The sequence below is a fragment of the Centrocercus urophasianus genome, unplaced genomic scaffold (genome assembly GCF_019232065.1).
Source record: "Centrocercus urophasianus isolate 14NV4802_14NV808 unplaced genomic scaffold, USGS_Curo_1.0 seq_19, whole genome shotgun sequence".
Classification (NCBI taxonomy): Eukaryota; Metazoa; Chordata; class Aves; order Galliformes; family Phasianidae; genus Centrocercus; species Centrocercus urophasianus.
Window position 1 is genome coordinate 6,326,240 of NW_024884744.1, and position 27,116 is coordinate 6,353,355.

General features: G+C 36.9%; 1 protein-coding gene and 1 long non-coding RNA gene across 4 annotated transcripts in view; one reads left to right on the forward strand and one right to left on the reverse strand.

Moving 5' to 3' along the window:
- The window catches only part of PIK3CA (phosphatidylinositol-4,5-bisphosphate 3-kinase catalytic subunit alpha), a 34,849-nt gene extending 8,438 nt beyond the window's left edge, over positions 1-26,411 (forward strand). The window contains exons 2-24 of one of the 3 annotated variants that reach the window (XM_042821043.1): positions 1,214-1,354; positions 1,449-1,657; positions 2,430-2,578; positions 5,844-6,258; positions 7,741-7,950; positions 8,563-8,813; positions 10,410-10,655; positions 11,506-11,591; positions 13,676-13,781; positions 14,741-14,893; positions 15,003-15,137; positions 17,732-17,856; positions 17,934-18,015; positions 18,495-18,659; positions 19,220-19,323; positions 20,581-20,752; positions 21,084-21,190; positions 21,648-21,769; positions 22,023-22,101; positions 23,607-23,777; positions 24,262-24,379; positions 24,540-24,691; positions 25,278-26,411. In XM_042821043.1, coding sequence (XP_042676977.1) covers positions 5,907-6,258; positions 7,741-7,950; positions 8,563-8,813; positions 10,410-10,655; positions 11,506-11,591; positions 13,676-13,781; positions 14,741-14,893; positions 15,003-15,137; positions 17,732-17,856; positions 17,934-18,015; positions 18,495-18,659; positions 19,220-19,323; positions 20,581-20,752; positions 21,084-21,190; positions 21,648-21,769; positions 22,023-22,101; positions 23,607-23,777; positions 24,262-24,379; positions 24,540-24,691; positions 25,278-25,548 — 3,207 coding nt within the window. In that variant the 5' untranslated portion in view covers positions 1,214-1,354; positions 1,449-1,657; positions 2,430-2,578; positions 5,844-5,906 and the 3' untranslated portion in view covers positions 25,549-26,411. The remainder of the gene's footprint in view (positions 1-1,213; positions 1,355-1,448; positions 1,658-2,429; positions 2,579-5,843; positions 6,259-7,740; positions 7,951-8,562; positions 8,814-10,409; positions 10,656-11,505; positions 11,592-13,675; positions 13,782-14,740; positions 14,894-15,002; positions 15,138-17,731; positions 17,857-17,933; positions 18,016-18,494; positions 18,660-19,219; positions 19,324-20,580; positions 20,753-21,083; positions 21,191-21,647; positions 21,770-22,022; positions 22,102-23,606; positions 23,778-24,261; positions 24,380-24,539; positions 24,692-25,277) is intronic. The other 2 variants (XM_042821042.1, XM_042821044.1) reach the window with 2 other exon arrangements.
- LOC122161539 overlaps positions 24,736-27,116 on the reverse strand; it is a 10,345-nt gene continuing 7,964 nt past the window's right edge. Inside the window, exon 2 of the long non-coding RNA XR_006169201.1 lies at positions 24,736-25,544. This is a non-coding gene — a long non-coding RNA (uncharacterized LOC122161539). The remainder of the gene's footprint in view (positions 25,545-27,116) is intronic.

A 27,116-nucleotide genomic window follows, 5' to 3' on the forward strand; every position in this document is an offset into this window, starting at 1 on the left:
CCCACACAAAATAGATTATTTTTAAAAAGTAAAGGAAAGCCTTATTTCTACTGGTGGTACAAAGTGACTCGTTGCTCTGATTTTTACTGCCTAACTTCAAGGCTTTTGGCTTAAACAGCTCAGAAGAGCATGGGTGCTGCTCCCTGAGCTCCAGCATGCTGACCCTGATAGCATGGCTCTGATCCCAGCACTCAGATGGGAGTTCTTCCCATCCCACTGCTCCCCCAGCCATGAAGCAGTGAGTAATAAGTACATGAAGGAAGCATAAAGATGCATTGCCTCACTAGTTCTTCACTGTGCTGTATGACCATGAGTCCTCTATAAATACAAGATCCTTTGAGGTAAAGCTAGAAATGGAATTCTTGAATGACTTGTAACTGAAAAGAGTCTTAATTCCAGGCTTTCTTTAACAAAGGAAAAGAAATCTGCCTTAAACTGGAAGAAAATGTTCTAGGACAGATGCTGTGCTCTTGGTATGTCACAGGCTCCCTAGGGAAAAAGCACTGTCATGGTGGGAGTTGCAGAGGTCACCAGCAACTTGCCAATGCTTCTTTCCTGTCATCTTGTTTTCATGGCTCTCAGATAGTGATGCTGTAAACAGTGTGCATGCATGGCTGGGGGAGGCTGCTCAAGGGGGTATAGAAATAATGTGATGTCAAAACCCTAGGATTTATGAAGGTGTTTTGTTTTTCTTACAGGAAAAAAAAAATAGTAATACTTTGGGCTTTTTTAAAACCAGGCAAATGAAAAAAACAACTGTTCATCTTGGGTTTTTTCTTCTGATATCTGATACTATATCATTCTCGAGTAATTTTTCAGAATGGCCCAGCAATGCTTTGTAGTGAGTTCCTTTTTTTTTCTGGATGATCTCATCATTGGTATTACTTACAGTGTCTGAATGTCACTACAACCAGAACCCAAGGATATTAGATTCAGAAATGAAAAGATAGCTGCATGCAAGAGAACTTTAAAGAAACATCTAATAAAGCCTATCTTCTCATATGTAACTAAACTAAAGCAGAGTCTTAGTGAGATTTCCTCTTCACAGTAGAGAATGACCTTGTATTTCTTCTGTGCTGTAATTCTACAAATACCAGCAGTAATATTAATTTTTCTAGCTTGGTGTAGAACAATGCAGAGGTGCTGCTTGGGGGTAAAGGGAGAGAAGTAGGTAACTGCAGCTAACATTGATATTGTTGCTTCTCTGTTTCAGAAGGAAACAAAACGCTGGGAAGATGTTTTTGGTTGTTAGATCCCTCTGCACGTTGTTTCCCTTGAGCTGCTGTTTGTGATCAGATAAGAAATTCTGCGTATTTGCGCCTCTTCTGTGGAAGGATAAAGACAAAAATAATACGTAAGAAATTCACATACGTAAATAATACAGAAGAAATTCACACTCATTTACTTGCATTACATCAGTCTTCTCTTGCTTTCTGTTATGAACAAAGCAGCGCTGCTACTGTGTGTAACAGTGTTGTCATAGAGGAGTTTCAGACATCTTTGTCTTCCTGGATTTTGGAGAAGTGCCAGCTTGGCAAGCAGGAAGAACAAAAGGACGGGACTGAAAATATCTGGTCGGAGGCAGCCTCACACCACCACACATCAGGTTGGGACAGCAGCAGAATTAGGCAAGCAGCCCGGCCCAGTTTTCTTCATGGTAAGCACTGGAGTAGCTGTTCTCTAAAGATGAGAATAAAATATTTTGGTCTTGAAAGATTGAAATTTTGGGAACAAAATGGAACGTAGATTTTTTGGCGTTCTTGAGACTATTACTTTTGCCACACAACTTCTTTTTCATGATGTTAGTTTTGGGGATTCCATAGAATCTTTTTTTCTAAAAAAAACAAACAGAAAAACTGTGGGGAAATAGCTAAAGCTTTGTTCTTCTACTGGTTTGGAACAGAACATAGAACTCACAACTGTGTAGTAAACTGGAATCTATAAACATAGTTGGATTGTTTAATGAGCAGATTCCTTTTTTTCCTTAGATGACAAAAGGGGGAAAAAAAAGTCTAGAAGATGCTTCCAACTGGCAAAGAAATAAAATTTACATACCCATCTTATTGAACAACTTTTTGATACTGATGATAGTGCAAATTATTATAAAACATTACTGCATCCTGTTTATGACAGCCATGTAATGAGGTTTGTCTTACAATTGGAAAAGCCAGTGGTCTTCAACTGAAGTGTCGAAGTCAGAATGGTTAATTCAGTCTCAAGTACGGACTGATAAAATTGTATTGAGTGTTTAGTCTGCCTTTCTGAATTGATTTTGAAACACTAGCTGATGTTTACAGCAATGCAAAATTATTCAGTCCTCTTTCAGTTACTGGAATGCATATCTTTTTGCATAAGCCTCGCATGTTTTATGCCTTTGATGTGGTGTTTCTGTACAGCTCATTTTTGATTCTTCCCTCTGTATTTGCTAGCTTTTTTATTAGGTGGTACGTAATAGGAGAATTTCCTACTTGCAAAGCCTGAAGAGTAGTACAAGGTGCTGGCGGATGACAGAATAAGTCTCCTAAAGTGAATAAAATGATTTAGATTTTTTTGCTGGACTGGCCCACAGACTTGCATGGTGAGTCTTTATATCTGCTTTGTAAGACACGTGTTAATGTTAGGTGATGCTCCTCTCTTTAGAGAGCCATTCCACAGGAAATTTACAAAACAGGGAAGAAAATCATGTTAACCATGTTACTTAATAGCCAAATATTGTCATCCACCTGAAGTCAGTAGAATATTTGTGGACAATCTCTGCAGTGAAAATTAATCTAATCTGTAAAAATCAGTGTTCTCCTAGCAAGAAGGTTGTCTGGATTTTCTAATAGAGGAGCTCATGCAAGATCACTTCTCTGTTGTCATTTGCTGTTTTTCATGATGTGGATTCCATTTGTACGGAAGGATAACAGTCCTTTTTAGCATAGAACTGAGACCAGCAGAAGACTCTTGAGAGTCTTCTGACAAAATGCTGTGTGCAAAAATGCTTGCAGTGGAAAAAGCACTGCCAGGGCTGTAGATGCACGAGGTTTTTATGTGATAGTGTGGCTGTAACAGCTGCAGTAGGCTCAGATGTCTTTAGGAAAAATATATGGGCATTTTTGACTAGAGTTCATTTGTCCCAAACTAAGTCTGTATATGTTATGAACACAGAACGTGTTATGGTTAGGAACCTCTGTTAACTGGGGTGTGGTACAGCTCTTAGTGAATTTTTCCTCCACTGACCTCCATTCCTCAGAGGGAAGGAATTCTCAGAAGTAGTAGCAGCAAACTTCAGTGTCTGGTAAATATTTTCAGAGTTAACATACTTGTATGTCATGGAGAAGGCATTAGAAAGCTAACTGTAGCCTGCAACTGAATAAAACAGTCAACAGAATGAAGTACAGTTAACTGTGCTGTCTCAGTTCTCCATGATTCACTATTGTGTGGTGGTAAAACCTCACCGTACTGGGTTTCATCTGAAACAAATTTTGAAGGCCTGTGTCTTAGAATTCCTTTAACTAAATTTTGTAGTTTCACTTTATCATATAAGAAAATAGATCATATAAATCAGCATGATAAGTGTATCAAGCGAGTATTAGTAAGTATTTTGGGAAATCTGCTGATGAACTTCCCTCTTTCTTCCTCCATATATATTGATTATTTTTGAGTTTTAAAATTCAATCTGTTAGGTTAGTAGCTTAGCAAGGTTAGCGATGGAGAAGATGCTTAACACATCAGGAAGGCGGTAATGAGTTCAAAAGGCCACTGTCTGATCTGCTGATGCCTTCAAGCTTTTCTTTTCTGACAAAGCTTTTGGCTCAGGAGCAAGGTTTTAGGTATTTTTGGATTGCAGGTGTGGTGCAGTGTTCATTTGAAGTGCTTGCATGGAGCCTTACTTGGATCTAAATAACATCTCTTCAGAATTCTCTGAAAATTATACTTCGACTGTCGAAGAACATAATTGATTCTCTTTATTCCAGGCAGCCTTCCAGATATGGAGTGTACACAGCAATGCAAGCTGCCAACTGTACTTCAAAACTGTTTCTGTTTATGTTTTTGCTTTCCAAATCCAAACCCTGGAGGCGTGCTTACATGCACAAGTGAATGTGCACACAGCGACTACACACAGACCCAGCACGTCTGTTACCTAATTTAAAACAAAAGCTGCTCTTCTGGGGCAGTTGCTCTTAAAGGCAGTGTAGATATTTGGGCTGTCCTTTTTGGTCCATTTTCAAGCTTTTAAAAGAAACGATCTTGAGTTGGCACTTCACCTTATAATCTTTTCAAAAGCCAAAGGTTTACATTTCTTTTGAAAACATGATGTACAGAAGGATTCAATGTGTGCGTGTGTTTCACAGTTTTGCCTGTTTCTTTGTTGGCAATTATTGGTGGGGAGGGAGGGAAGGTTGGCAATGAAACCATCACTTCTGAAGGAGAGTTAGCTCAGCACTGCTGCAGTAGTGCTTTCTGCCCTGCATAGATCCCGGTGTTCACCTCTGTCTCTCAGTAAGGCAGTTCAAACAGTGGAAACTAAACCAAGAGGGGCAGAGTGAGTAGTTCTTTGCCATTTTAATCCAGCTGAGCCTTCAAGGAGCCAGCTTGGGGAGTGTGGGTGCCAGCATGATGTAGAATGAGAACACCTGCCTTGGGCAGCGAGAAGATGGGCCCTCGTGACCATCAGTCCAGAAAGGCCCAACCAGGGTTGTGGCACCAGACTTAAAAGACTGCTGGTAGAAACTCAGCCTGTGTTGTGAATACTTAACTTGATTGTGGTCCACCTATATTATTGTTGTTTGTGTATGTGGACAGAAAAGTTCTTACGACTGCATATTCTTGCTTGGTATTTTAATGCTGGTATATACCTTAACAGTAATGTGCTTTTTACCTATGCTTGTAATTAAGAAGTGTAGATAAAAACATGTTATTTTAGATAGTGTCTTGCTTATGCTTTACCTTATTAAAAAAACAAGATGCCATTGAACTTTCTCAGTGTTTCTTTTTATTTGTAGGCTGAGTTAGCAGTAATTCATGGTTTTTCAAGTTGCTCTGAATGGTTCTATCAGGGTTCATTTGTAATGTTTTGTAATTGAAAGCTTTCCTGGTTTGACTCTTCAAATACACTGTGAGTGTGCTTAGAACTTTCCATTTCAGCATCTGCTTTTCTGAGACCATTACAATGACAAGGAAAACAGCTCCTTTAAGCTGTTTTTCAAAAAGAAGTCAGTAGCATAGTCCCTTAGTCCTTTTAAATACGTATGAAGTGTTAGTGGAAAAGCATTTTTCTAAACCTGCAGTGTCCCTTTAGTATGCTTTGCTGGTAATTTTAAAAGTCCGAACTGCAACTACAAAGGAGGGGAAGGAAGGAAAAAGAAACCCTATTCCTGCTGAGTGTTACTTAGGAAGCAGTGCATTTGGGAAAATATTCTTGTTCTTCTGCATCTTAAGAACTGCAGTGTGGTAAAAGTGGCCATAATTCAGGAGAAAACATTTCAGAAAAGTAGTACTGAAGAACAGGGGCATTGTGATTATTTTTTATGTAAGTATGTGCGTAGCATGTGGCTTTTGGAATAACAGCCTAGTAGTTTCCTAGCCCTGTGCTGTCAGGACACTTGGCTAAGGGAGGGAGCATAATGGACTGTTATTTAGGAGTCTGGTATTGCCTTTTCTTATAAGGAATTTTTCATAACACAAATGCTGAATTTAATGAGATTATTAGTAATGCACTGTTTGAGATCTGAGTAACATATGATGACCTCAAAGTATATGTCTGTGACTGTAAGAAATGTTTGAAAAGCTTTGATCTGAAATTCATTCTGATGTTTGTATTTAAAATACTAATGTTTAAATCTCTGATTTTTATGTAGGTTTAACTCATACGAATCACTGCTTGAAAAACTTCAAGTACAAAATCATTGAAAGGCTTAAAAATGCCGCCCCGACCATCATCTGGGGAACTATGGGGCATCCACTTGATGCCCCCGAGGATCCTTGTGGAGTGTCTTCTCCCAAACGGAATGATAGTGACTCTAGAATGCCTCCGTGAGGCTACATTACTAACTATCAAACATGAACTTTTTAAAGAAGCCAGAAAATACCCTCTCTATCAGCTCCTTCAAGATGAATCTTCTTACATTTTTGTAAGTGTTACGCAAGAAGCAGAAAGAGAAGAATTTTTTGATGAAACACGGAGACTTTGTGACCTGCGGCTATTTCAGCCTTTCCTAAAAGTCATTGAACCAGTAGGTAACAGAGAAGAAAAGATACTTAACAGAGAAATAGGTGAGATTATCTGTATTTAAACATGGCTAATCTGCTTAACTGGTTTCTCCTCTTCAAAATAGGAAACTAGAATCAATGTGCTGTATTTGTTACCTTTTGCTCCGTCTATCAAATGTTACATTTCAGAGTTGTTGCACCAAATGTCCCAACATATTGATCATAGTTAAGCCAATATTTGTAAACTATTCTTTATTTCATTCACACATGTATATTTATATATATACAATTGTATATAGGTTAGTAGTGCATATTTTTGGTAGTCACCAGTTAGCAGGATTTCATATTAGTACAGAGCAAAGCCTTTTTGTACTTGTTTTATTTGGGAAGCAGATCTTGATTTGTTTTGAATTCTACGGAACAGTGATAACTAAGGAAAGGTACAGGAGGGTTTAATTGCAAATATTTAGCTACGTTTGCAGTGGTACAGTTTTTAATACTGCTTTGTCTTGCTTAGAGTGCAAAATCTGAGAAACAAGGTGTTTTTCTTCCCCCCTTCCCTTTCAGACAGAGCATTAGTAGGTGTGGGAAGGATCATGATAAAAACACCTGAGTACATTGTTTTGAATCATCTCTGGGGAAGCCCAGAGCTTTTCCATTATCCAGGAGGCACAGGAAAACTAGCATGTGTTTTGGTATCTAGGTTAAGTATCTACATTCAGTTAGTGCAAGGATACTGCCTTTCTTAGTTTCTAACAGGTGTATGCTGCAGTGGTGGAGACTTATCAACTGGAAATACTTGTTCTGGGGTGCTCCTAATTGTTAAATTATTTAATAGTTGTAAATGCATCATGGGTAGATTTCTGTTTTGTGAAACGTAGCCTGGTCAGAACTCGGGGAGAGTAGTGGCTACCTGACTATGTGTGGAGATAAAAGTGAAAGTTTTCAAATTTGAGCATTCATGCATGAATCACTCATTAGGAATGTAATCTAATGAAAACAAATGTAGTTAGACTTGAGACTGAAGAGTTGAGAGGAATACGCAAATCTTTGCCCGAGAGTTAAGTTCATTATTTCTTAGGCTGCTATGGGAGCTCACAAAAAAAAATGTGAAGACCTGCCATTGAGTTGTAAGCAGAGCTGATTATGGCTCTAATAGTTATCAATGATCCTGTCAGAGTTTTAGAGAAAATCAGGCACCACAGCTCTTGTGGTCCACTCAAAAAACTTTATTTGCTGACTTCAAAAAAGTTGATTACTGATTCTTTTCCTCCCTGAGAGTTATTAGCAATGAAAGTGGTAATTTGAGGTTTGCAGGATTTTCAGTGAAAATGTATCAGGCTTCTAACCTTTTTTGTGATTACTGCTTTGTTCTTGAATGACATAAAAACAATTTGTATATGAAGTGGAAGCCAGTGGTTAACACAAATATTGTAGGTTGTATTTTGCTTTAAATGTATTTTTTTCAAGCAGTGGTAGAAGGAATCTTTAGTTTAATTTAGTTATCTGTTGTAATTATTTTTCCATGCTTCTGCAACATTGTAGGTTTTGCTATTGGCATGCCCATCTGTGAGTTTGACATGGTTAAGGATCCTGAAGTACAAGATTTCAGAAGAAATATTCTTAATGTTTGTAAAGAAGCAGTAGATCTTCGAGATGCCAATGCTCCGCACAGTAGAGCATTGTATGTCTGTCCTCCAAATGTAGAGTCTTCACCTGAGCTACCCAAACACATATACAATAAACTAGATAAAGGTAAGATAAATATTTACTGTAGGCACAATATTTTTCTGTGATTGAGATAAAAAAAACACAACTGGTGACTTAAGCAAATCACTGATTTATGTAGTATATCTGATACACTGCAGCAGTATAATAACCCTGAGTTGTTCAGAAAAACTTGCTTAATAGAATGTAGGTTCAGAAGGCGAGCAGCAAAACTTTAAAATTACTTTTTTGCTATTCTAGTAAATTCATGGAACAGTTACTACTGTTTTCTTGAAGCCTGAATGTTAGATATGGAGGTTGGTGGCCCTGCCTGTAGCAATGGGGTTGGAGGTTGATGGTCCCTGAGGTCCCTTCCAACCCAAGCCATTTTATGATTCTGTGATTCTATGAATTGTCAGTAGTATTTGATGTATAACATTCTTAATCCCAAGGTGTAAAAGTTTGAATTTACACTTGAATCATAAATAAGCTTAGGGCATCTAGTTCCTCGCAGAAGTTATCAATCTTCTGTTGGATTGGGCTATGAATCTTGATTTTGTCATCTTGTAGTAGTAATTCTATGTGGCTTTGTTTCTTTAGGGTGTGAAGGGGTGATGGTTTGCTGAAAATGATAGGCCTAACATTTTGTATTTATTTTAGGGCAAATAATAGTGGTGATATGGGTAATAGTTTCACCTAACAATGATAAGCAGAAGTACACCTTAAAAATCAATCATGACTGTGTGCCTGAGCAAGTTATTGCTGAAGCAATTAGGAAGAAAACACGAAGTATGTTGCTGTCATCTGAACAACTGAAGCTCTGCGTGTTGGAGTACCAGGGCAAGTATATTTTGAAAGTGTGTGGCTGTGATGAATACCTGCTAGAAAAATATCCTCTGAGCCAGTATAAGGTGAGTAACATAATGAACTCATTTTAAAGTACACTGAAAAAATCCTAATGTGTGTGGGAGAAAAGTGATCAGTCTCATTATATATAGACAAAAACAAAGAAAGTAAAAATCTGTTTCTTTAGGGTAATTGGCTTATATGTATCTGACTCAAGAGTGTATTTGTTGCTGTATGTGCTTCAGTATGTGGCCAGGGAAGGTAATTTAAAGTAGAATTTATGTCATTCATTCAACTTTAAAAAAAATACAGTAGCAGTTTTGCTCTAATGTGAGCAATAAATCAGTGGTAGGTTCTCTGAGAAGTATACTACATTTCTGATGGCAAGAGATGAATAACATTTGAATGGGGCTGATGCAATGCAAAAAGAAATTAAATTGGATGTTGAGTTATGAGGCAACAATTACTCTGTGAATCTTCTCCCTCCCTGCTTTAGGGGTTGGGGAAAAAAAATAAGCAAGCTCTCTTGGCTTACTGTTGATTACATCAGTAAACTTCTTGATCTTATGAAAGAGGAGTGGTAAACTTCCAGTACCATATTTATCAGTTAAATCTTCCTTGTTGCTACCCATCCTTCAGTGTCTTTGTTCTCTTAGTGTTGTACCTGTAGCAGAACTGGCAGAAGAGCCTGAGAGCAGTCCTTTCTGAAGTAGACAATGTTACCCTGTATATTTCCTGACAGACTGCTGTTGCTATCTCTCTGAGAAACCTGCTGTTGTAATAACAGCTCCCATTCCTCTATCTAAAATGGTTGACAGTCTGCTCTTCAGAGCTATGGAGGAGATAAGGGGGATGGGGGATCCTGATACTGGGAAAAGGAACTTAATATTATGCAAGCTGGGGAAGAAGTGCAGGCATATGTGACTAATTTTGTGCAGTCATGAGATCAAACACTAGGCCTATTTGATCTAGTGTGGCTGCTTCAAAAGTATCTGGTATGCCTGTCTGTGCCACGGAAGAGCTTACTAATTACAGTCCAGAGCTGACCCTATCTTAACACTTTGTAGTACTGTTGCCAAATGAAATACTTTCAGCAGTCACTCCTGAGCAGACGCAATACAGGCTTGAGTGTGGCAAGATCAGTGTAAAGAGGTAAAGCTGAAAAGTTTCTGAACAAAAAATGAACAGTTCTGCATGTTCCCTGTTCTTTTTCTAACTGTGGCTAGGAGTGTTAGAGGCACATGTGCTAGGTTGGTACAGTACATTATAACTGCAGTATGGAAGGCAGAAGATAGCTAACCTGCTTCTGGGAACATCCCTAATCTGGAACTGTTCTCTGCACTGTGCCTGAGCTTAAGAGCCCTACGAGACACTTGTCTTTGCCAGCTCTGTTCTGTATCTGCAGTTAAGCCTTCAACTGTTGTAGGCAACGTTCATACCTCCAAAAATCTGTTCGAAGTACTGCTGTGCCATTTTACCCCATCATGTATTTAAACTGTTGAATGTTGCAACAAAAAACACTGAAGGATTTACGTAAAGGAACAGACCTGAGCTCTTTAAGTATGCTTTTATTTTTATGTTATTCTGAATGCTTTTAGGTAGTGATTACCAGGAGCATGCGCTTAGAAAATATACTGAATTTTGGTTTTGTTTTCTTACAGTACATAAGAAGTTGTATAATGCTTGGTCGCATGCCCAATCTGATGCTGATGGCTAAAGAAAGTCTATATACCCAGCTGCCACTGGATACCTTTACAATGCCATCTTACTCCAGGCGCATCTCTACAGCTACACCCTACATGAATGGAGAAGCTACAGCCAAATCGCTCTGGACTATAAACAGTGCTCTCAGAATAAGAATCCTCTGTGCAACCTATGTAAATGTGAACATTAGAGACATTGACAAGGTAAGGCAAATGCTGTATAGCATTATATGTAGCTTTTGACACACAAAAGCTTTTTTCTCTTTTCCATAATTACATTAGAAAAGAGGTGTTATTTCCAATGCTAGAAGATTAGACCACTTTGTTATTTAAATTTCAGCCCTCTATTTTGAAAAACAGAGCCATGTTCTAAAATCCACATGTTTTTGTATACTTCTGAAAAATGCATGGATCGTGGTATACAGCTAAAGGAGTGCTCTAGTTTATTTCAGCTGACTTCATAATAGATGTGCTATCTTCCACATTTTAAACTATGAACATATTCAAGCATATTGTACAGTAAGTGAGAATACATCTGACGAGAAGATGCTGGATGGCATGCTGCTAGCTTTGTTCTTAGAAGGGGAGGTATGAGAAGATCAGTGAGAAAAGGCGTGTGCAGCTTAGTCCTGCTGAAGTCATATGGCAAGTCTCTACCTCACCCAGAATTTATTTGTTTTTTTTTTCTTTCTGTGGTTTGGCTCATAAAGAATTCGTCATTCCAATTTGTTTTTAGAAGTTCCTTTCAAGTTCATTAGTGTATTTTTAAGAAGTACTTCTACAACAGTAGTGAGGAAAAAGATCAAAACCTTTTTTTTTTTTTTTTTTTTCCCATAGGAGTATACTTACTTACTTGAAGAGCATGAATAAATTTGGGTTGAGGAGTGGTGGTGAAACTGTTTTTATTTGTTTGTTGAGGTGAAGTATTGATGGGTGTTTTCTTTAATAGAAAGGAGAAAGCAATGTATTGTAATCATAATGTATGTTGATAGGAATGAAAACTTTGTTTATAGTGGAGTTTCAAAAATAGTACTGATATTAACATTACTTTCAGATCTACGTTAGAACAGGTATCTACCATGGAGGAGAACCTTTATGTGACAATGTGAATACTCAGAGGGTACCTTGTTCTAATCCCAGGTGAGATACTAGAAAAACTGTAGAGAACCTGACTTTTGGGGCACTATGAATTATAGTATTGAAGAAGTGAAGGCACTGCATAACATTATTCAGGTATATCTCATTGCTGGCAATACTTTAGCTGAAGAACATTTATAGTCCCTGTATTGACCAGGTCTGTTTTACATAAACATTCATGATTGCCTCTGAAACTCCTATGTAATTACTGTTTAGTACCATGAAATCAGCATAGCTCTGGGCAGTCTAGCTCTGTTTTTCACTTTGGATCTACAGCTGGTGTTCCAGTTGCAGGTTCAGATTCCAACATCAGCAAGAGGCCATGTGATGTAATGCAATCCACACATTTGTTCCAGTGCGGTTGCAGAGCATGTGCTAAAGCAGAAGCACTGATGGGAATCATTTGGTAATGTGAAAGTGACTGCCAGGTCTGGGCTGATTGTTTCCAGAAGATTTGACCTGCTGTGAATTTTATCATAAAAAATAATAATAAATAAATCCCATGAACTTTAAAGTGCTATTAGTGTGTGAAAAGAAGCTTTATATGAGTGTATGTGAGCATACAGAGAACAAATATTTAAGAGATTGAATTTTTGCCTGTAACTCTGAATAAAGAGGTGTGAAATGTTAGCATCCGCTAGGATTAGATGTGATATGTGTGTTCAAAAATACGTTCTGACTTGCATTTTCTGTCTGCCTTCAAGTCTTTGGAGGTTTCAGAGTGTTTACTGTAAATATGATTAGGTATTAACATTAGAGGGCACAATGATACATGCAGGTTTTTAGAAAAAATAGCTTAATCCTCCTGCTTATCCCACAGATGGTTAAACTTCTTGTTCAAGCATAGCTGTTTTTGAGGGAGAATGTTATGGGAAAGATGGTCAAGGACATGGTTGGAAAACATGGATGCTGTTAAACACAGATACATAATATTTGAAAGTAACACGTAAGAAAAAATTCATGGTGTCCTTGGAAGCTCCTGCTACTTCCAACTGAGAAAATAACTGTAGTTAGCAGTTCAAAAGCACAGTTGTGCATGTTGAGGGAGAAGTTCTTCTTAAAGAAGTTTCTTCTTAAAGAATTTCTTAAAGAAGTTCATGAACATATATTCCTCTAGAACTAATCTGTGCTCTTATTACTATGATAAATAGAGTGATATCTGAGTTAATTCAACAGTCTTATCATAGAACTACAGAGCCAAGAGCAGAATGAAAGCACTAGTTTGATTATTCATGTTCAAACTACTACATAACGATGGAGGGACTATATGGCAATGAAGTAGGAGAAACAGTGACTGCGTACCAGGCTCTGGAGTGCTTAAGGAATAAGTGCAGTGGAAAAATGCTTATTTCCTTCTATGGAGTACTGTTTTGCTAATGCATTACAAGCTTGTGGGATAGCAAACCTGTCATTATGTAAAAAGGATTTGAGGAAACCTTTACTTTCACAACTAAATGAGACTGTATTCCAATTAGTGATACAATAGGCAGTCATTTAAAGCGGTAACATGTTTGTCTGCTGTGATTTTGCAGTTCCTTGCATTTTGACTGCTAATTGCTTCCTATTGCATTTATTTACCATTTTAAAAGCAACATAGTTAATACAGTCAAGTAGAATTAAGCAAGCTTTTGGAAAGTGTCCAATTGCTGCTAGCAATTTTGGTTTTCCTTTCTTTATGCAGCTATAGCAGTGTTGTTTTGTATCACTGTTCCTGAGGAATGTCATCCATATATTCAACAATTCCCCTTAAATTTAGGAGAAGTGTTAGCAATGTGTCATTTTATTACTTAGCTCTGTAAATTGCAGTTCTAAAACATTTTTCTACAGTCAAGTTCTAATTACACCAAGCATAATATATTAGCAAAAATAAAATTGTTATTCTCTATAGTGTTTATTGTGCACAAGAGAAATGTGGCCAGACATCAGAAATATTAGATTTCTGTTACATTTTATCTTGTTTTTTACTTTTAGGAATTAACAGTATTATTTTTAGGGATATAACATTGTTTTTAGTATAACAGTTGATTGCATGCAGTTGTCTAACAGTGTCTTTTAGCTGATTTTAATCTGCTTTTTAAATGTTGCAGATGGAATGAATGGCTGTTGTATGACATGTACATTCCTGATCTTCCACGTGCTGCTCGGCTCTGCCTTTCTATCTGTTCTGTTAAAGGCCGGAAGGGTGCTAAAGAGGTAAAGTGCTTCATAGCTTTAGTAAACTATCAAGCAGAGGTTACGCAAAGTTTGGGAAGATATTTGGCAATTGCTGTTCTGGTAATTAGTCTCAATGTGATGTTTGATTTGAATCTGATTAAAATAGGGATTTTTCTTATGTATCATTCATTTGTCAGTGTTATTTTAAACCACAAAAAGAAGCTTGCCCATTCAACACTAAATCATATCAGTGCTGTGTTGCTGGCTGGAAAACTCAGTGGTAGTCTTTTGAGGTCCGAATACATAGGAAGAAAATACAACTTCTGTAACTTTCATTCTGCTAATCTGGAAATGTAACAAGTTGCTCTTAGATAAGAATGTTGTTTCTTGTGACTCACAATCAGAGATTTGATGTCAGAGATCAATTTCAGTGGTTCCACAACAATGAAGTGGTGTGCTAGATATGTGGCTTATCAGACAAAAGTGGACCTGAACAAGTGTTGCCAAAAGAAACAGAAAGCAATTTCTGATATAATGATACTTCTTTAGTTGTTTGCTTACTGCCAGCTTCAGTTGCCCAAGCAAAGTGGTATTCATGTTAGCAAGGTTATGTACTTCAGTGTTTTCTGAAGTCCAGTTTCTGTTTCTGTCCTTCCCCATCCTAAACTGCTTGAAGTAGCAAAGGAGTCCACAAAGCATGCCGTTCGTTGTTAACGTAATTTTATCTTTTTTACTTGACCTGCTGGTTTACTATCAGCTAGAGTTTAAAGGCGTGGAAAGCAGCCCGCTGTTTATTTTATGATAGATCAGAATAACTTGGTTTTGATAACATCTCTCTACTGCACAGATGGAAATAAGAAATATTTGGTTGGGAGGGACCTAGTAAGTACTTAAAGCTGTGGTGAATCCCTATTATTTTTTTTAATGTTTCTTTTTTGAAAATGTATATCCGACAATTAAAAGTTGAAACTGAAAAATCGCCTTTTAACCTCTTTAAGGAGCACTGTCCATTGGCTTGGGGAAATATAAACATGTTTGACTACACAGACACTCTTGTATCTGGGAAAATGGCTTTGAATCTTTGGGCAGTACCCCATGGACTGGAGGATTTGTTGAATCCTATTGGTGTTACTGGATCAAATCCGAATAAGGTAAGTATGTGCACATGAACTGCCTCCTCAGGAATGAATGTGTATTCAAAATATGCTATATTCTAGTTAGTACAATTCAACAGAAGTAATCTAAATTCCCTTTACATAGGAAACTCCATGTTTAGAGCTGGAATTTGATTGGTTTAGCAATCCTGTGAAGTTTCCAGATATGACAGTGATTGAAGAGCATGCCAATTGGACAATCTCACGTGAACTGGGCTTTAATTACAGCTATGCGGGACTGGTAAGAAGAACTTGCTTTCCAAGAATAGTTACTAAAATATCAAAGTATTTGCTGCCTTTTTTTCCACAGTATGCTAGTGATAGATTATCTTAATCTATTACTGACCAGCATTTAGAAAAGAAACTGTCTTACCATGCTATCTGTGAGCATGTTTTTGACATATTTAAATAATTGATTCAGGTGTCTGAAGTACTCAGTTTAACTTCAGAAAAGTTGTAATTTTCATTCATTGATACTGTTTTCTTCATTGCAATTCCATTTTTTGTAGGCTCATCTGCAGAAAATTCTTTCATTACTCATCCTTTCCCAATTCTTAAATGTTTGGTAGGTTTGAACTGTACTGTGATTGTTCCCTTTAAATTTGTGGTATCTTCAGGTTTGAGGGCCCAGGCCATACTTATGTTCAAGTATTGTGTGTTTTTATGGCTACTCTTAGCACTCCTTTAGTTAGGGAGGTAAAAGGCAATACAGTATATATTTCAAATCAGATACTAGAGTACCAAGCATTGCCCAGCCTTATCTGAAAGCTGTAGAATGCTCGCTTGAAACGGTCAAAATTAGCCAAGCAGTCACTGAAGTATGATTTCTATATAGATGTTTGTGATAATGCAGAGAACATAACTATACTTTTTGGTTACCGTGAAGTGCATTATACTGCATTTAAAATCAATTACTGCACTCTGCATAAGGTGTAATTTATATAAGTTCATTATTACTTTGGACATGAAACAATTTTCAAATATTAAATCTAATTTACTGTCCCACAACTCTAAAATTTCAAGTTTCTGATGTTGACTGCAACAGGGTAAATTTTTCTTCTTGGTTTGACTTAAACTATTATCTTTCTGACCCATTATGCAAGTATATTTTATACTTTAGTGACTTTCTCCTACAATTTAGGGTAATTCAAAATCAAGATGCATATGAACAATTAATTGCTTGCTCTGTATCATCAATTTGATCAAGTGTTGCGGTGCTTCTAAAGTCATCTATCCATTCACTTCCTTACTGAATGTCTCTAGCTTTGCTACTTGCACTGCATATGTAAACATATTTTAGAATACGTTCTGGAAACTTCCATGTGGCAACAGAGCAGTCTTGAATCCCTCTTTTTTTTTCTTTTTGAGTCCTGTCCATGTGCTTCAGAATGCTAATAAATGAGCATGTTGGTGCACTGAGCTGCCAACTATCACAGTGCTAGCAGGTAAAGGTGCTAAAAGCTCTGAAGTAATAGCGTTAGATGGAAGCTTGAAGGCAGGAATATTTTTGTCCTGTGTGATAGGAATGAACACATCACGAGAACGTGAATATAGAGAACTGAGTCTGTAGTATATGCCATGTTGCCATAATCTGACAACTGTTGCTGTATTGCTTGTATTCTTAGAAATAACACACTTTACCTCTTAAGAGGTGCCTTGACCTCTTGTCTGAAAACTTCAGATTGTTCCTTTCTTCAGTTTCTGTTTGGTGTTTATTTGACTTTCTATAAAAGCCAGGCAGATGGCTCTTTTCCAAAAGTACCAGTTCAGTCAGCTGAAAATCACCATCAATAAAACTAGCTGAGAAAGCCCAGCTCATTCTTGCTTTGTATATTTTTAATGGAAATAAGAAAAATGCAGAACAGGAAATCATTACTGTGTGTTTTTTCTCTCTATTCTTGAAGCATTCTACAGTTCAGACATTTTGAACATTAATAAAATTGATTGTTCTTCCTTTTTTCTTTTTTTTTTTGTAGAAGTCAGTATTGTACACAAGTCAAAATGAGTTCATTTTAATAACACTGTTCAATCTGCATATAATTTTTGGAAAATTTTTGGATACTTCATCTTAAGTGTCAGACTTGTTTGTTACAGTTTTATTATATATAAACACAGTAATGCAGCCTAAGCTTTTTTCCCTTTTAATTGATTCTGTCATGGAGATGTTAGAGATTGCATCATTTCAGTGTTGCTTTGCAAAAAAACAAATATGAAGTAAGAAATCGGAGACGTAAAAGAAAACTGAACTTGGCTATGAAATATTTAAGCTGTAGTATCAATATCTCTGTCATTGGTCTTAGCTGGTTCTAGTAGGAAGTCTTAGTACATGCTGAAATGAATTTTAGCTAGTTCTGCTCTTTAGGGAGTATTTTACACTAGTTCTGGCTAATGTTTTCTGGTCATTCTGTTATGCAAGCTTTCCTACAGTGTTCTACCTTTACTTACCTAGCCTCACCCTCCTGTACTCTGCTTTTTCAATTCTGATTCTTTCAGCCCATTCAGCAGTTCTTAGAAATCTCAAAACTGGAGACAGAAGTGACCTGTTTCATTTTGTGCCATGCTAGGCTGCTGTTGTTCATCACATGCCAACTACTATTTCTCCACAAAGCTGACTGGTGAACTGTACTTCCTGTCCCAGCAGTGAATAAAAGCAGTTATAGAAAATCAAAGGCCTAGTCTTCAATTTCTCTATTTTAAGCTTGTAAGTCCTCACTTATGGTAGAAGGAAACAACAAAGTGGTATTGTGTCGTATAAATGTTCCTGCGCTGTAAGAGTACTTCTACGTTGTATGACTGTAGAATGAGGAGGGTTAATGGACCACTTTCTCTCTGCAGAGTAATAGAATAGCTAGAGACAATGAATTAAGAGAAAGTGACAAGGAGCAACTGCGAGCCATATGTACACGGGATCCCTTGTCTGAAATCACTGAGCAAGAGAAGGACTTCCTCTGGAGCCACAGGTACTGAGGAAAAACAAAAGCGAATGCACAAAACAAAAATGACACTTTGTACAAACAACCTTCATTCTCTTTTTCAGACACTATTGCGTAAATACCCCGGAAATTCTGCCCAAATTACTTCTGTCTGTTAAATGGAATTCTAGAGATGAAGTGGCTCAGGTAACAAACGAATGTCACTGAAGAAGTTTTAAGTTCTGAAGAAGCTTTAAAATCTGTATTTTTTTGTAAAATAACATAAGTTCTTATGATATGTTGAATGAAAACAGATAATTTGAGTTGCCTCTTTAACTAGTTGATCGTTTTGTATTTGCTGTATGCAATCCATTTGTCTGTTCCAGGAAAGGTTTTGTGTTCTCATTCTTAAGTTCAATCTGAGTCTTAGCTTTTTTCTGGTGGCATTACTTGAATCCTTGCTATGATGCTGAGTATTATTTCAATGTGAGATTTTGTTTTTGTTCTTTTAGAGTGGATAAAATAAGTCAACTGGCACTAATACCAAACTATTTTTTAGAAGTGAATGACAAACAGCTTATATTCAGCAGCAGCTTGTGTGGTTATACTTTCTATTGGGTGTGTATTACAACATCTTCCTCTTCAGTGTGAGTGTGTATAATGTCCTTGGACTTCATTGTCCACAGATGTACTGTTTGGTGAAAGATTGGCCTCCAATCAAGCCAGAGCAAGCAATGGAGCTTTTGGATTGCAATTATCCAGATCCAATGGTGCGAGCCTTTGCAGTTCGGTGTCTAGAGAAGTACTTAACAGATGACAAGCTGTCTCAGTACTTAATCCAGCTAGTACAGGTATATAACATTTTGGTATTCTCGATGTCTTACGTACATTTGATAATTACGCAAATTTAAAATACAAGAAAAGTTAAGTCATTGTGGAAAATATAAGAATCCTGTTTTCAGTGCAAATTACATTAGGAGGAGCTCTGAAAGATGAAAGTTACTTTTCTGTTGTGCTCTGGTTTCTGGTGTTGGTATGAAATGTCAAAATTCTGCAGAGATGCAGAACTGTTCTACCAACTGGAACAGGCAACTGTTTCAGCTGTCTTGCATATGGTGACACACGAACAGAAGCATCTTTTTTACAATGTTAAGCATGCTGAAGCTAAAATATTTGGTAACAGTATGGGAAGCATCAGATGGTAAGTTTTTGAAATAAAAGCAGTCTGTGCACTCTGTTAGCGGATATTCTTTAAATGCTAATGTGTGTATTAAAATACCAAGGTCAGGCAGCCTACAAAATTTTTATATCAAACTTGAATTGTGTTTTATTTAACTGTCTTAATCTATATGCTGTTCAGCAAAAATAACTGCAGCTAATTTTCTTCCAAATTTTCTTTGTCCTTAACTAGGTTCTGAAATATGAACAGTACTTAGATAATCAACTGGTGAGATTTTTACTCAAGAAGGCACTGACCAATCAACGGATAGGACACTTCTTCTTCTGGCATTTAAAGTAAGCTTAATAAATCTTGAGTAGTGACAAGATTCCTACAAGCTTTAAAAAAAAAAAGTTCCGTATGCTACATGCTTTTCTTTTGGGAAATATTACCACTTGACAATTAAAAAGCAAACTTTATTTTAAGAGTTTGAATGCATAGTTTGATAATAGAATGCATTCATTGCAGTTTTTAAAGCAAATTAGTAAAAGATTATGAATCTTTATATCATCTGCTTCATTTTGATTCTTTCCTCTAATAGCAGTTACTCTAAAAGCAGGGGTGTCTAAGATAGCTGGAAGCTTCCTGTAAGCAGCTAATAATACAACTTATAACAGATCTCTGTTCTAGAACCTTCCACCAGTCTTTCTGAGCAGTTTTTTCCAAAACTGAGCTACTTCTGAAGTTAAGCCAGAAAGCCATGGAAAAATGTTCCTGAAAAATCCCTATCTCTGCAGACTTGTCTTTAGAAGGCTGTAACATCTTTGTGCATTTTACAAATAGCTGAGGCCCAAAGCAAGTCACACAACTAGACCAGATAAACCTTTGAAAAATTATGGTTCGTAAATTCTTATAAAGACCACAGAGATTGATAGCCAAAATATCCCTGTTCTTCTGTATTAAGTATAGCATGGCTTCTCGTAAGTTCTATTGTTGAGAAGGCTGAATATAACTCAATTTCAGCATTCTGAGTTGTATCCAGATCTCATCTGAAAATGCTGTTCTAAGATGAAACACTAAAGATAAGACATAGAAATAAGAAATCTTTGTTTTCTACCTGTTTTAATAATGACCAAGGATAATGGAATATCTTGGCTGACTAATTTATATGAGGGGATGTAGAATGATGTGAAGTTTGAGAGTAGTTAAGAACAAAGTAACTAGCCTGGGATTAATGACAGAAGGAGAAGATTAAACTGCTTAGAAAGCTGGAACTTGAAGTGAAACTGGAGGCTTAGTGGTTGGTTGGTTTGTTTTTTTTTGACAAGCATGGATTTTGAATAAAGTTAACAGAGAAGGACAGGATGTAGCAAGAAGGGGAATGGGGTTAAGAGAAAAGGAAGAGTGAAAACTGCTGGGTTAGTTGTAAAAAGTAAGGAACTCTGCTGATCAGTTACGTCAAAATGAGATGAGCTGTGGGAGGCCAACACAAGTTACGTAACTGGGAAGGACCCATAGGCAGCCTTCAGAAAGGTGTTACAGTATAGTTTCATTTTTTGGCACCTGTAAGTGGTCTTGTCTTAAAGCTGTAACTGTTCTTCCTCTCCGTGTAGGTCTGAAATGCACAATAAAACTGTAAGTCAGAGGTTTGGTTTACTTCTGGAGTCCTATTGTCGAGCGTGTGGAATGTACCTAAAGCATCTGAGCAGGCAGGTGGAGGCTATGGAGAAGTTGATTAACCTCACAGATATTCTCAAGCAGGAAAAGAAAGATGAGACCCAGAAGGTATTTTAAGCTGTCCACACATCAAAACTTTTGTGACTTAGTCGTAGGAATCACTAGAACTATTTTACTGGATTAACTAGAAACGTATTTATACTACTAACTTCAGTAGGCAGTATCTTTGAAGCTGTAGTATTTTGTGTGCACCTTGCTATTGTCTGTCTCTTAAGCTAATGGAACCTGAGTTGAGAGCTTTGATTTGTGTAACCTGTGGCAAAGCAGAGTTGCTGATAGTGGAATTGTGCAAAACCATGCTTAAAACAAAAGCTGAAACCTGATTCTTATCTTCTACATTTAGTCAGTGTTCTTACAATCTGAATGTAATTTTTTTTAGGTGCAGATGAAGTTTCTTGTTGAACAAATGAGACGTCCAGATTTTATGGATGCTTTACAAGGCTTTATCTCTCCTCTTAATCCTGCTCATCAACTAGGAAATCTTCGGTATTGTCTTCAGTTCTGAAATGTACCCAGATAACTAAGTAAATGCTTAGTAAGGTTAACATCAACAACATCACAGTTAAATGCTAACATACTAAATATTGGGTTTATTTAAGTGAAGTAGTTTCTGTGCGATGATGTAATAAATTAGAGAACAACATGATAGCTTGCTGTTCCCGTTAGAAGGTAGGAACTGTGGCCCTTTTTCCATGTGTAAGGAACACTTGCTGCCAAAGGAAAAATGAGTGTAGCTAACTCTTCACTTGTGGCTAGCCAATGATTAGCATTGCAGTTACTAATATAAATTTCAAGATGAAAACAGTGGTAGATCTTCAGTTCTCCGTGCATTACTTAATTTGATACCTGTTCAAATATTTTGAAGAAAATGGAGATTGTAATATCATGGAAACACAATATGAGAATCTAAATATCCTTATTTCATATATATCTTTTTTTATAGGCTTGAGGAGTGCAGAATAATGTCATCTGCAAAGAGACCCCTGTGGTTAAACTGGGAAAACCCAGATATTATGTCTGAATTGCTATTTCAGAACAATGAGATAATCTTTAAAAATGGAGATGGTAAGGGTCACACGACAATTCCATTGTTATGTTTTAATATGTATTTTTAAACAGCTTTAAAATTGCCACCACAAGTTCATGTTCATTCTCACCTACCTACCAGCCATTCTTTTCTTGAGAGAATAAAACCTCCATTCATCTATATGAACCTTATTACACTTTACCACTCAAAAGTGGTTATTTCTAAAAGAAGTAAGATGTGGCAGTATCCTGTGTTATGAAACTTGCTGTCTTATCTATTTGATTATTCTAGACTTACGTCAAGACATGCTGACACTTCAGATAATTAGAATTATGGAAAACATTTGGCAAAACCAAGGTCTTGATCTTCGGTAAGCATTAGAGGTCATTCTTAAACAATTCTGTTCCTAATGGTTTATGCTTTGGTTTGTTACTAGAGAATACTTCTCTACTACCCAAAGGTAGTAAGTAAAATGCAATAAGTATGAATACTTTTGTATATTTTAAAGAGGATTTTTTATGACTTTCAGTTAGCTAAACAACTGGGTTCTGTGAAGTTACCTATCTGGTTTGAAAAATGATTGTCTCATTTAAGTTGCTGTGAGGGATCTACATATCAGGAATGGCTACGATCACACAAACAAGCCACCCTGTAGTCTGCTGATGGTATCTGTAGCATTTGCTTTGAATAGGTTATCAAACTTATAGTCTTCAGCAAATAAACAACTTATAAACCAGAGCAGAGAAGCTTACCTCCATGGCAACACCAGTGGTTAGCTCTGCTGCTGGTTTGGTTACTCACTGCACTGGTGTTCCAGTTTCTTAGATCAAACTAACTGTTGCTGATTTGTGTTACTGTTGTGTGTTTTTTTTTTGTCACAAAAAACTGATGTTCCAGTGTAGCTAGAAGGCTGTTTTCCTCTATTAGTGAGAGATACTTTTACCCTCATAAGGAAAGAAAGTTCAGGAGAGAAAAGGGTTTCCTTAGAAGCACGACTCTCTGAAATCTTTTAAGAGAGGGTGTTAAACATGATAATGGTTGTTACTTTTAGTGTTTGAATAAGACTGCTTTGACTTCTCACAGAAAAAATGTTTCAAATGAAACTGACAGAAGAAATGCAGATTTGGTGATGGGGCAGAGAACTGTGGGGAGGGGAGAAAGGAGGAGATAACAAGTAATATCTACTTGTAAAAAGAAATAAGTTACTGAGTCTATCCTTTGAGTTTCACTTACAGATTACGGAATACTTTATGAACTCTGAAGAGCACATGAGTAAAAGGCTTTCTGGGTATAGTTAGTCCATTAATATCTGGATGAACAATAATGGTGCTGCCTATAGATTCCAATTACAATTTTGTATTATGTGCAGGTGCTACTTGAAAACTCATTTTGAACATTCCATGCTGGCAACACAATGTATTACCTGCTACTTCTGCAAAGGAATTCATAAGTCCCAAAATTCACTTTCTGAATGCTTAGGTTCAGACTCTAGTATTTCAGTTTTAATATAGTTGAATAGATATTGTCAAATTATCCTGCATGCTTTCTTAAGAGGCTTCTCCAGTGGATTCTCAAGGCTTCCAAAAATGCATTAATAAAAGTTTAAGGAAAAATCTTATCCTGATACAAAACTGAAGAGTAACACTGGTGGATACAGGGTTTGGATACAGTGGATACATGTTACAGGACTAATGTCCATTATGCTTTTTTCACAGGACCAGTGACAATATATAACACACCTGTAAAACATTAAATCAGATTTTCATATCCTAAAGTCAATAACATAACACTTGAGTAGTCAAGATCATAGAACAACGCCTTTTGCTCGCTGTCTTAAAATGTTTTATTGGAAAAAAAAAATCCTTTCTCTTACAGGATGTTGCCTTACGGTTGTTTGTCTATTGGTGACTGCGTGGGACTCATTGAGGTAGTGAGAAGTTCTCATACGATCATGCAGATTCAGTGTAAAGGAGGCTTAAAGGGAGCATTGCAGTTCAACAGCCATACCTTGCATCAGTGGCTCAAGGACAAGAACAAAGGAGAAATGTGAGATTTCCTGTTGCTGGGTTTTCCTTGTTCTCTTGCTCTTTTTGATGGAAGCTTCAAGAGAACTAAAATGTATCTAAATGGGAAATAGCCTGTATTTTTCCCTGCTCTCATTTGCCTAATAGTCCTATTTGTATTTTCTTTGTATTTAATGAGTTTGAGCAGTCATATGACTTCTCAACAGTAAAGCAAGGTGAAGGCAGAATTAAGGTGACGTGGCTTAACTGTAGTTCCTCCAAGTGAAAGCTCGTCCCTGTCTTTACAAAACAGACTGTCATTTTAACAGCTTGTTTATTGTTCCATATGCTTAACTGTAAGTACTTCTATGTCTAGTGTGTGCTGAATTTTTTCCTTCAGTAAAGTCTAGAAACTCTACTGCATGGAGTGAAAATGGTAAAATTGGTTCATACCTTTTAAATAAATGAATTGATAATTTTGTATTATTAGAGTGTATGTAGCAATATGTTTTCTTTGTTTTCCATAGGTATGATGCAGCTATTGACTTGTTTACACGTTCTTGTGCTGGCTACTGTGTTGCTACCTTTATACTGGGCATTGGTGATCGCCACAACAGTAACATCATGGTGAAAGATGATGGACAAGTAAGATCTATTTTTGCAAGTACATAGATAGCCCAGTATAACCTTTCAATTTGATGTTTGTTTAAAAAAAAAAACTGAAATATGAGGGATGAGCAATTTTACAATTACATCCTTTAAATGAGGAATTACTAATCTTAAAACGCCTTTTTGTCTTTCCAAGCTGTTTCACATTGACTTTGGCCACTTCCTTGACCACAAGAAGAAGAAATTTGGCTACAAAAGAGAGCGTGTGCCCTTTGTCTTAACACAGGACTTTTTAATAGTGATTAGTAAAGGAGCCCAAGAATGCACCAAAACAAGGGAGTTTGAAAGGTAAGTACCTTTCTAAAACCATTTAAATTCTATAACACATAAAATGCAATTCTGGTGACCTTTAATTGTTTCACATAAACAGACATTTCACACTCAATGCTGTAAGAGAGCAAATGCTCCTGTATTCAGTGCATTCTGAAGAGTAGCTAAGGATGAACAGTAACTTCATAGAAGTGTGGGACAGAAGTGTATCTCTCCTTGATGATCACCAGGGAAGCACTGTTCACAGCAGTTGATCAGGAAACTTGCTTTATGATCTGAAATGTTGCCACAAATAAGTAAAAGGCTCTGTGTACCCCTTTAGAGTTGTTGAACGTTTGCGTAAATTGAGAATTGAGGCTGGAAATTTTGACTGTTGTACCAGTCTGACCAATACTAAGTCTTACAGCAGTTAAAATAATCTAAGAAGGAAGATAAGGATGTCTGAACATTTGTTGGATTTAGTTAAACTATGAATGTCAACCTTTTATCTGTATATAGTTGCTTGAAAATCTTTTTAGAGGTGAAAAAGAAAATGCATCTAACAAGGCAATATACTGAGTGTTGTCTCTTTGTGGGTGTGGTTTTTCTTTTCTATCTCTTCCAGGTTTCAAGAGATGTGTTACAAGGCTTATCTAGCAATTCGGCAGCATGCCAATCTGTTCATAAATCTCTTCTCCATGATGCTTGGCTCAGGAATGCCAGAACTGCAGTCCTTTGATGATATTGCGTACATTCGGAAGACCCTTGCATTGGACAAAACTGAGCAGGAAGCTCTTGAGTACTTCATGAAGCAAATGAATGATGCTCACCATGGTGGCTGGACAACAAAAATGGACTGGATCTTCCACACAATAAAGCAACATGCTTTGAACTGAAATGAAAGTGAAGAACACGAGAACTAATAACCCGCTTTGTGGGTACTACACTGTTAATACCCGTTAGCAGCAGACTGGTTGCATAGGAATTGCACAAACCATGAATGATATTAGAACTTATGGCAAGAAAAAAGACGAACTATTCAGACATCTGTTGAAAAACAATGTAAAACAGGGTTTCAGATAGCACTAAAATTGTACACTTCAAAAATTAAGCTTTAGTATGATGTGTGACTTCATGTTATGCCTTAAGCCCAAAAAGGTAAACTTGGGAAGAATGTTTCCTTTTTTCATTTGATAGGATAAATTAGAAGGAAAAAGAAAATAGTGCCAGCATGAATATAGAGTCCATCACATATTACCTTGGGTCTGGTACAGCAGGTAGAAACTGCTGGAATGAGAAGCATTGAAAGAAAGTTCAAGTGGGTAGTTAATATTTGAATGCAGTGTAGTTTGAAGGGAAGGAGTTTAAGCTCAAAGATCTGAAAAATAGTGAGAGGACAGTGCCTTTTAAATGTGCTCGGAGGCATTAACATACATAGGGTTTAGATGATCCTTTGATTTCTGGGTCTGTCATCTGCACAGTTTCAGAAAACAGTAGGAAATAGGCCCATTCAGTATGGTGTTTCTTCTGCTCAGTATTTCTAGGGGTGCAATTCATGCCTTCACAAAGAAACTTTTCTTATCATCCCCCAAAACTGACTAACCTGGAAACTGAATGGTCGGAATTGGGTTTAGTGCAACAAAGAGTTGTAGTGTTCATCTTAGGTTTGCTTTAATCTAACTTGAACTGAATAGATTTTTTTCATACATGTTTTCCAAGAACCTAAAAAAGGTGAGTTATTAAAATTATTGAAAGATTATTTTTTTATAAAGGCTATTTATATAATAGGAACTATTATTAATATATATTCTTTATTTACATGATTTGTCCAATATTCACTCTTTTAATTTTGCAGCCCAGTTCTATCTGTCCAAGGCTCCCACTTCCCTTAATGTTACTGAAGGTGACCAGTTATAGGACCAAATTCAGCCCTGGTGAAAGAGGACACAAGTGCCATTGAAATGGTGGGAGACACTCCCACTAATGCCAGAGGTGAACTTGGCCTAAGACTCTTTAACACTAAGTAAAAATTGGGGCAACACTCTTCACATTACTGAAGTGATATGCTGGCTATTCAAGGAACGTATGTTTAAACCCTCAACTTTTGGGTCCATCATTTCTCCTCTTTCTTCCTCCGCTCTGGAAGTGGTTGTTTAATCCAGTAACTGATACATCAGAAATAGCTGTTTAAATTTTCAATATGATCAATAATAAGCAGTTCAACATGCAGCAGGTATGTTGGCTAGCTCAAAGCATGTGGAGCTACCAAGCATTTTATAGCTTTGTCTGTTTTGTGTGTGTGTAATATATATTTGTAAATCTAGTTGTCCTCCTACACAATTATGATGTGTGCAATCAATTCAATTGGCACCACTTTTTTGAAACTGTTCAGAGTAAAACGGATGTCAGATTGCCCTCATGCACAGCTTCAGGTAGGAATGTTTTTCTAACTACTAAAAAAGTT